This window comes from Penaeus monodon, chromosome 4, assembly GCF_015228065.2.
Source record: "Penaeus monodon isolate SGIC_2016 chromosome 4, NSTDA_Pmon_1, whole genome shotgun sequence".
Lineage (NCBI taxonomy): Eukaryota > Metazoa > Arthropoda > Malacostraca > Decapoda > Penaeidae > Penaeus > Penaeus monodon.
Window position 1 is genome coordinate 58,453,200 of NC_051389.1, and position 9,843 is coordinate 58,463,042.

The 9,843-nt window shown below is 32.9% G+C and overlaps 1 protein-coding gene across 3 annotated transcripts in view; it reads left to right on the plus strand.

The window, feature by feature from the left end:
* Positions 1-9,542, plus strand: part of LOC119572384 (5'-3' exonuclease PLD3-like) — a 46,797-nt gene extending 37,255 nt beyond the window's left edge. The window contains exons 1-12 of one of the 3 annotated variants that reach the window (XM_037919484.1): positions 583-716; positions 2,189-2,253; positions 2,506-2,709; positions 3,208-3,428; positions 4,146-4,246; positions 4,980-5,102; positions 5,270-5,338; positions 5,457-5,588; positions 5,837-5,976; positions 6,168-6,333; positions 6,693-6,795; positions 7,467-9,542. In XM_037919484.1, the coding sequence (XP_037775412.1) occupies positions 651-716; positions 2,189-2,253; positions 2,506-2,709; positions 3,208-3,428; positions 4,146-4,246; positions 4,980-5,102; positions 5,270-5,338; positions 5,457-5,588; positions 5,837-5,976; positions 6,168-6,333; positions 6,693-6,795; positions 7,467-7,660 (1,584 nt within the window). In that variant the 5' untranslated portion in view covers positions 583-650 and the 3' untranslated portion in view covers positions 7,661-9,542. Of the gene's footprint in view, positions 1-582; positions 717-2,188; positions 2,254-2,505; positions 2,710-3,207; positions 3,429-4,145; positions 4,247-4,979; positions 5,103-5,269; positions 5,339-5,456; positions 5,589-5,836; positions 5,977-6,167; positions 6,334-6,692; positions 6,796-7,466 lie in introns of those variants that run through there. The other 2 variants (XM_037919482.1, XM_037919483.1) reach the window with 2 other exon arrangements.
* Positions 9,543-9,843: the final 301 nt, after the last annotated feature.

Consider the following 9,843-nt stretch of genomic DNA (forward strand, 5'->3'; position numbering starts at 1 on the left):
AAACGAAACGATGTTGGAGAAATACAAGACAAAGAAAAAGATTACACGGTGTCAATTTACCACGAAATACACACACTGCTCATGCCTCACTCTCCTTTCGCCGCCTTTGCCATTTAGAGACAAAGAAACTGCACAACATTTCCCAGGATATGTTAACCGAGTAAATGATATCTTTAATTTAGGAAATGCGGGTCGTTTGTCCGTTTCACATCAACATATTTTCTTGCGTTTATTCCATTAATTATATTTTTACAGTAGATAGTTTTGAAAAATATTATTTTTTGAGGATTAAAGAGATGAGGTCATATGTGATCATAGCGAAGTAAGTGTAAAGATATAAAATTTATTTTTAAATAATTTAGAAAATCGAAGCCAGATTTTAATCCCTCGAAACGGAAGAGAGTGATGCCATATATCAAAACATCTAAACTTATTTTTTTCTAGCCATAAAAACCTCACCACTCCCCCCCAAAACACACAAGAACCAATCCACCCACAAAGAACACCACTCTGGAAAATAAAAAAGGCCATCTGAGATACCAAAACCATAAAACAAAGAAATAAAAATAAAACCAACCACGTGGCATCACCTTGTTAGTAAACAAAGGCAGCGTGACAGAAGGACCGCCGGCATTTCAACAGGAGAGAGCATGAAGTACACACCTTCGACCGATAAACAGGCTCCCAAAGCCACTAATGGGGGAAAAGAGGATAAGGTACGATTGGATACGTGATTATCTTAATGTTGAGAGAGGGAATCTGCGGAATCAAGGGAGAGAAAGGAGGGTTTTGTTGGAGATGTGGTTGTTGTCAGGCAGATGTCCAGGTGTGGAATGCGGGTTTGGGTACACAGATGGAACACCGGAATTCCTCGATTCGCTGTACTTTTTCTCGGGATGATGTGATGTTGAGAATCTGGTTCATGACACTTCCTTCCTGAATGGGCATAGCACTTCTTTTACTCGGGGGAGAGGTTAGGAGATGACAGGTCGAGCCTAATGTAAGCTAATCATGGCCTGCTCCAAATGTAACTTGACAGATGTACTGTGAATTTATAGATCTATTTTTTTCACATTTTCATGTAATTAAATGTGATTTTTTTCTAAAAAAAAAAAAAAAGGCCCAGATACTGATGATACTGTTACTGACAAACTGCATGATGTCTAATTATAATAATTATAGTGCACTTCGACCTAATGATATGATATTGGCCATGATAGTAGGAGAGGGCATGTTTTTTTTATTATTATATTTTAAATTCTCTGTCAAAGATTATAGCTAGTGTTGGTACATGTTTAGAAGACATCTGCATGTGTGTCACTAGCTTTCTATCATACAACACAGCCTTGTCACCTATTGGTGTTCTGATAAAGATCAAGAAACCCCCTGCTATGTATATTCTGGCAAGATAGAAGTTGAAAACTGGCCAGATAATTTATCATCAACTAAAGAACCAGTCTAAGCTCTGACTTGCCAGAATATATATTGTGGAGGTGTGTTTATCCTCTGCATGTTTGAGATTGCAGTAGCGCAGTTTTCAAACATTACAGTTATATTGTTCTGTTTTAATGTTGCTGGCCATCACAGATTGTGCAGTTTTTAAAGAGTTTTGAATAGAACAGTAGAATTAAGAGAAAGTTTTGTTTTGAAAACTCCTGAAAGTGTCTTTTAAACATTTATCTTGGGTGAAAACCTTCATACATACTGGTTATGTGTATATAATAGATTGATATTATAAACTGTGTGTACATTTCCTTTGGAAGAGCAGATATTTATGGAATGGAAATTAAAAGAAGGGAACTTATAAATTTTATTTTCATTATAGTTGTTATGATTTTGTTATTGTATAGAACTGGATGCTGTGTACAAAAAAAAAAGAATAGGATATAGTATTGTATAGATGCATTTGCTGTACCGTATCAGTTGAATTATACTGGTAATGCAAATTTTAATTTAATCCATGGGTGGCCATGAATTACTGATGCTTGTTTTTATTGTTTTTTGTCTGTTTTGAATGATAATACCAGATGGTGCATTAATTTTAAGTAGCTAACAGTCATTGAAAACAATAATTGGCTTCAGTCATCATTATGTACTTCCTTTTAGTGACACGATGTAAAAAACAACTTTTGCATGGAATCTCGTGTTCAAATAAAAATTTTAACATGATGGATCTACATTATTTCAGACAGTGGTGGAAGGGAACGGCAAGCTTGACTTTGGAGAGTATGAGCTTGAACTTTGGGATCTGAGGTGAATTTATATATATACACATTTTTTTCTCAATTTATTTTATGATTGTTTCTGTAAGGAGAATGTAAACAGAAAGAGAAGCCATTTTAATGGATATTCAAAGATAATTCTATTAATCGATAAGTAATTTCTCACATTATAAAATATTGAACCTGTTCAACTTTTTACATAGAACTATTTAAAGCCCAGATTGTGTATGTGTATGTCTGTTATACCGAGATGCATTACTCATTCCATGAATACCACTTGCAGGTATAATTCAATGCTTCAAGGCCACGTCAAGAAAATGCAGGGAGGACGGAATAACAGTAAGTCGTGGTTGTGCGATTGGCTCAGACCCATGTGCCTCCCAATCACAATCATCGTCACGTTGTCAATGCTGATTGTTGTCGTTGCCATTCTTGATGACAACGTGACAAACAATGAGGCCAAGCAGTTGAATTGTAATAAGTGCAGGTTAGTTCAAATGATGTTTTTTGTGTGCAAATTGTCATTTTTTTAGGATCATCTGTATCTTGGGAATATATAGTATATATGTTTATTTATTTAATTATTATTATTATTTTTTAAGCTGTGGTAAATTTTCTTCTAATCGTTTGAACTGTTAGAAATGAGTCATAGATAAGATATACATATATGAGATACATCATGTATATACTTTGTTGAATAATGATTATGTTTATTTAGCTAAGAATGATCTGACACAGACTTGTTGTGGTTAATGCAATAAATATTTTTACAGGTAGCATGTTAATAAGATTATATAGGGAGGTTTGGAATACAAGTTAAAGTTATTGAGTAAAAATTATTTCAAAATTATAACCACACACCATCAGTCATTGTCAGATTATTTTATAAAGATTTAATTATTATTAGAATTCTGTCTTGGTGCCTGTGAATATTTATTTTCTTTATAATGCAGTTTTCTATAATGTATGTTTTTTTTCCATTCAGTTTCCAATTGGTTGAGAGCATCCCAGAGAACCTGACATACACACCTGGGAGTGTGCATTATCCAAGCATCTACAATGCATGGGTTACTCTCATCAACAGTGCGGAAACCTCCATTGACATTGCAGCTTTTTATTGGACGCTCTTGTCGGAGGATGTTGGAAAGAAGCCTCATCCTTCTGCGTGGGAAGGGGAGGATGTTTTGCATCGTCTTAATGTCACTGGTTAGCATAAGCATTAGAGTGAACAGCCTGATAGTTATGTATGAAGGTGTTGAGATTTGGCATTGATTAATTTTTTTGCTGAATTTATACTGATTTTTTTTTAGATTCTGTTCTGTACAATTACTGAAAGTGGGATATACATTTATGAGTGTGTATATACATAGTGCATACATAAAGTCAGAACAAAGCCATAATGATTTTGATATTTTTGTTTTGCTCATTAGTGATAATATATATAATGTTGACCACTGCTGTCATGGATGGCATGTATGTACATGCTATGCCCACTGTGAGTTTAATTTTTCAATTGTCTCTACACATAGATGGCTTCACAAATGCTTAGTCACCAAGGTTTCAGTTACCAGTATTACCTTTCTCACCTGTGTACCCTTTTCCTTAATTTTTGGATAATTTATTTTTTATTTTAATTACTATTAGTATTGTTTATAATGTTATAATAATCATAATGCCATTAATGATAGCACCAATTGATGGTAATTGGATTAGAAAGGAAAACCTTTTTACCAAAGAGTTGAGGAAAGGGGAAATCAGGTGAGGTCATCAGGTCCACTAATAGACTTTTTGGACTTTGTGGAGCCATCTATGTGTAAGCCTATTTAACAGAACAAAAGTAAGGAGATCATTGTATATATTCTCGGCAGCAATGGTTTGATTCTGTAATCTGATATTATGATCATTCTTTTCCTCTCCATTCAGGTCAGCGTCCGAATATAGCAGTTAGAATAGCTCAGAATGCACCGTCGAAAGTATCTCCACAGCGTGATAGTGAAATGCTAGCCGAGGCCGGGGCAGCAGAGGTATTGTTTTGGGTTTGGTTGGTTATGCTGATATTACTTTATGATGATAATGATGATATTGTTACTCTTATTATTATTATTATTGTTATAGTTTTTATTGTTGTTGTTATTGATGCCGTTGCTTTTTTATGCATGGTATTCCATGTATGAAATGGTTGTCATTCCATTTCATTTTTTATTTATTTACTCTTTTATCTATTATTATGTATTATTTTCAAGCCTTGCCACAAAAAGATTGATAGATGGAAATGGATAGGTTGGATAGAAGAAATAACAAAATGAGAAGACCCCTATTTACACTAGTGAAAATGTGCGAGTTTAATTTGTTAATTGTTTTATACATAGATGGCTCCACAAGTACTGAGTTACCAGTGAACCAATTACAAGTTCTACCTGTCTCACCTGTTCATTTTTCCTGTAAACTCAAGGAAAGGTGAAATAAGGTGAGGTCACCAGGTTTACTAAATGACTCCTTTGTTGGCTAAGTACTCGTGGAGCCATCTGTGTTTAGAAACATTTCACAAAACAATACCACAGTGAACACAACATTTTCCTTTAGACTTTGGGGTAATACAGAGGCTCTGATTTCTAGCACAGTAACTGAGTTATAATATCAGTGATGTATGAATATAGAGAGATTTCTAAATGTATTGGTCTCTGCTGTTGAATATAGACAATTTTCTAGATATATTGCTCTCTATTGCTGCTGTCAGTACATAAGAGTCATCCTCAGGTTCGAAGTGTGAATTTCTCGCACTTAATGGGTGCTGGCGTTCTGCATACGAAGATGTGGATCGTTGACGGCAAGCATATTTATCTCGGAAGTGCAAATATGGATTGGCGATCCCTGACGCAGGTAAGCAGAAGAGTCTTGCCCTAAATATGTTGATAATTTTGTTACATGCAGCAGTTCTATTTTTTTTATTTGTTATTATTCTTGTTTCAGTTACGGTGGAATTTATAGATTGTGGATGGTTTTGTTTTTGCATTGTTTAATTGATATAATGTCTTTTGGATTTACAGGTCAAGGAAGTTGGTATCTTGATTACAAATTGCTCATGCTTGGCTGAAGACATGAGCAAGATTTTTGAGGTAACAGTGAGAGAAAAATGTGGTTGTCCTTTGATAAATTCACTGTAATTAACCCTTTAACAGAATGAAACAGCATCACTAGTACATGTGATTTTGAGCTCAAAATACATTTTGTCAGGTATACTGGCAGTTGGGCAAGAAAGGAGCTGAGATTCCTGCTGTTTGGCCTCGCGACTTGCAGACGGAATTCAACATAGAGAACCAGATGTCCTTACCTCTCAGTGGGGCTGAAGTAAAAACTTATCTCTCTGTGAGTATGAGTGGAGGATTTTATTTTCAAAGGTGATTGTAATGTAGAAATTTGGGATATTACATATTTGTTGTTTTAAGATCCATTTCTGGGTCTGTAAGATATGTAGAAGGACAAAGGAAAAAGAGAGAGGGGGAGGGAAGAAAAGAAAAAAGAAGACGAGAGAACAGAAGAGGAGGTAGGAATTGGAGTGGTACATTATTATAATTATTATTAAATAATTAATTATTGTCATTACCTTTTTTCAGAGTTCTCCACCACCATTCTGCCCAAAAGGGAGGGCCAATGACATCGATGCTATTGTTGATGTTATAAACAAAGCAGAAAAGTTCGTGTACATTGCAGTGATGGATTATTTCCCCAGAATGCTATACAGCAAAGATAAGAAGTATGTACTCTTCCAGTTTACAAGTGATTATATTTGAAATCCATTGTTTGTAAGAATGAAACAGAAGTGAATTGAATATTGTCTTGAATCATTTTGGTATTGGCACTGTAGACTATTAGGTATGCGACACTTACCTGCGAAGTTGGAGACCTTGTAACTCATCATGTATATTATTTCTTAATTTATTGCAGGTTTTGGCCAGTTATTGATGACAGGTTACGTGCCGCTGCATATGAGAGGAAGGTGCGTGTGCGTCTCTTAGGGTCACACTGGAACCACACACGAGCTGACATGAAGTATTTCCTGAAGTCTTTGCAGGATCTCACAAACACATTCATCGGAATAGATATTGAAACCGTAAGTTGTTGATGTATATGGATTTCAATATTATTGTTATTTGCTTCTTCCTTTCTCTAAAATTATTGCTTCTGTGGGTTTGTTTCAGTTAAGATATTAAACATGCACAACCACACCACACCACACCACACCACACCACACCACACCACACCACACCACACCACACACCACACACCACACCACACACTACACACACCACACATATCTGTGTATATATATATATATATAATTATATATATATATATATATATATATATATATATATATATATATATATATATATATATATATATATATATGTATATAAATTAACTGATAAACAATTCCTCTATTCATTATGCTTTCTTGTCTCTCAACAGCGCTTGTTTGTAGTGCCAGCATATACTGATGAACAGCGGAGCATTCCATTTGGCCGTGTAAATCACAACAAATACATGGTGACAGATAACACAGCCTATATAGGTAGGTTCAAATGTCATGTTATAAAGTTCTAGCCAGTGCAATGAAATGTTTTAGTGCTTCATCCTTGACAAGAATGATTGCTTGTTTAGAGCTAATTAATTAAATGACAGACCTCTGAATTGTTTATAGCAATGGAACACTACATTTTATGTGTTATTAAGACAATAATTATATGCTTTTTATTTTTATTACTATTGTCATTGTCAGTAACATTATAGTTATGGTAATGATTTTCTTGATAAAAATGATAAATCATTCGTAATGATAGTAATAGTAATAAAAATGATTTTTTTCCTGATAGTTCAAGGCATAGTGAGCTTTATAGATTTATAATTATCGTTCTGATGTTTTTTTTTTTACTTGTTATGTGAGTTTTAGCAGAAATTGTCTTCAATTTTATTTTGACATACTCAAAAAAAGAAGAAAAAGGTATTACTGATTATGATGACAATAAATACATACGTTCATTGACTGGTTTATGCAGATTTTTAAATGATCAGATATGATTTATTCAAGATTCCTTGGTATTTCACAATTAGGTAATAGACCTTTTTCAACCTCCATATTAGGGTCGTGCAAGTTACACATTATTCATTGGTGGTTTTAGAACTTCATGCAAATTGTTATATGTGCAATGTATGCTTCTCCATAACACTACTGAACAATTGCAGGCACATCAAACTGGAGTGCGGACTATTTCATAAACACTGGTGGCATCGGGTTGGTCGTGAATGAAACGGATTCAACGGTGGCAAAAGGCGCTGAAGCAAAGGCAGAGGCTCCTTCCCTTCGGCAGCAGCTTCAAGCTCTGTTTGAAAGGGACTGGACCTCGGAACATGCGAGGCCCATCGAGGAATTTTTTTAGTTTGGATGCGGGAGAGAGTTTGACGATTGTCTGAAGGTTTTATCTGTTTTTTTTTATTTTTTATTATTATTATTTTTTTTTTATTGACATTTTTATACCCATTAACTTGCTTGTTTTATTTATTTTGTATTGGGTTTACATATATATAGATTTATGAATTGGTCATCCTATCAGACAATTTTAGTAAAAGGCAATATGATGTGTAAATAAAACAAGTCAAGATATTAAACAGGTGTTTCATGGCTTATGGATATTATTGGAAAGTTATTATACAAGTTGTAAGTTATTGATATTGATATTTCCCATCTATTTTAACTACTAAGTATGGATAAATTGTATTCCTTTTTTTCTAAACAATGTGATAAGAGAATGTTATTTATCAGTTCGTATTACTGTTTTGATCCGTTTTTAATGTTTAATGAAATCATTTTCTGCATATTTGATCATTCACCAGATGTCACAAATGTCATTTCATATGTTGGGCAATAATATCAGCAAAAAAGTTCTGAAAAGTTATTAGATATATGTTTTGAAAATGGTGATTTGTTACATAAAGCAATTCAATTACTTTTTCCAAAAAATTTGAATGGATAAAATGAAACCGAAGCTGATTTAGAATGTACCTGTAAGATTTAGCCTATTCAAATTATTCAGATTTTTTTTTGTCTTTTTTTCAAAATGCATTAGGAAGAAAATTAAAAGGTGTAGACAAAACAAACAAACAAACAAACACTGTCAATCAACCAGTGCATAATATAGTATTTTAAAGGAATGTGGTATTTGTAATAAGTATAAAATTGATCTTTAAAATAAGGAGAAGTTATTAAGGAATTATCAAAGTCACTGATTCCAAATTTAATATAAATACGCTTAACACACAACACACCGCACACCACACACCACAACCACACATATTTCACTAATTTCAAGTACGTTTTGTCGTACCTGCGAGCCTGATTTAAATATGCTACTGATTTAGTTTTAATTAAGAATATTAAAAATAAAGATGCAGTGAGCAGTGGTTATATCATTTGCGATTTACATTAAGAATTTTTGTGATGGAGGATGTAAATAGCATTGATCGTGTATTTACTTTTGTACAATGACATACTTAAGTGGTGACGCACTTTTTACAATAAGACAGTCATTGAGGGTTTTTGACAAAGATGAAATATTGTGGGATTTTTTTAACATCTAAATAGCCTGTTGTCATGATAATATTTCTTGTATATATATATAATTTTTTTCTTGTGTTTGTGTCTGTTTATTTAGACTTCACCGGCATTCCTTTTACTTCAGATTGTGTGTTCTTTTTTTAATCTATCTTTTCTCTTTCGTTAAGAATTGTGTTTAAACAGAATGCTTATTTTATGGCAAGATAGTAAAATTTCTTGTGATTGGGGTTCAGATAATTTTTACTTGTGTTTCTTCAATAATATGGTCTCTTTACAGGAATCATATTTCATAATTCATAGTCAATGATTTATCAAGTATTCCTACATAAATATTTATATATATTTTGAATTCATGAACATATATCAATTTTCATTGTATATGAAGACGTTTATGTTGTACTAATGAACATCAATGTTATATAATCAGAAAATAGTGTTAGCAGATAGGAAATAATTTTAAAATTTGTGTAATGATTCAGGTCGCAAAGGTATTATTATTTAATTGCTTTCACTGGAAATTACTATAATATGTTAAAAGAATTCTTTAATTGATATCAAAATTTAAGCTTAATTTTAATATCATGTTATATGTTTTATGATGTGTATATTTTTATAATGAGAAATGCGTTCCATTCAGAGGTTTGTCTTTGTGAAATTATTCTTTGGCATTATAATGATTTTGTAAAAATAAACAGGATTACTTTTTATGACAGATTTTTCTTTACCTTTTTATCGGCATGTGCAGTGTTATACATAATTTAAAAAGTATTATGAAAAATATATAGTATTTTGAATTTTAGTTTTAGTTATAACTAGGATTATTTTCTTTGTTGTTTTTTATAGTTATTTATTGCGTAAATTCGTCACGTAAGGAGAAAATGAGTTGATGGATTGAACTCATTTGCCAGTCATTAATTGCAGAAAAATATGCAAATAGCTAATGTTATTGAATATAATGAAGTGTGATCAAATAGGCTATTTCATCCGCCTTTGTTATAATCTGGAAGA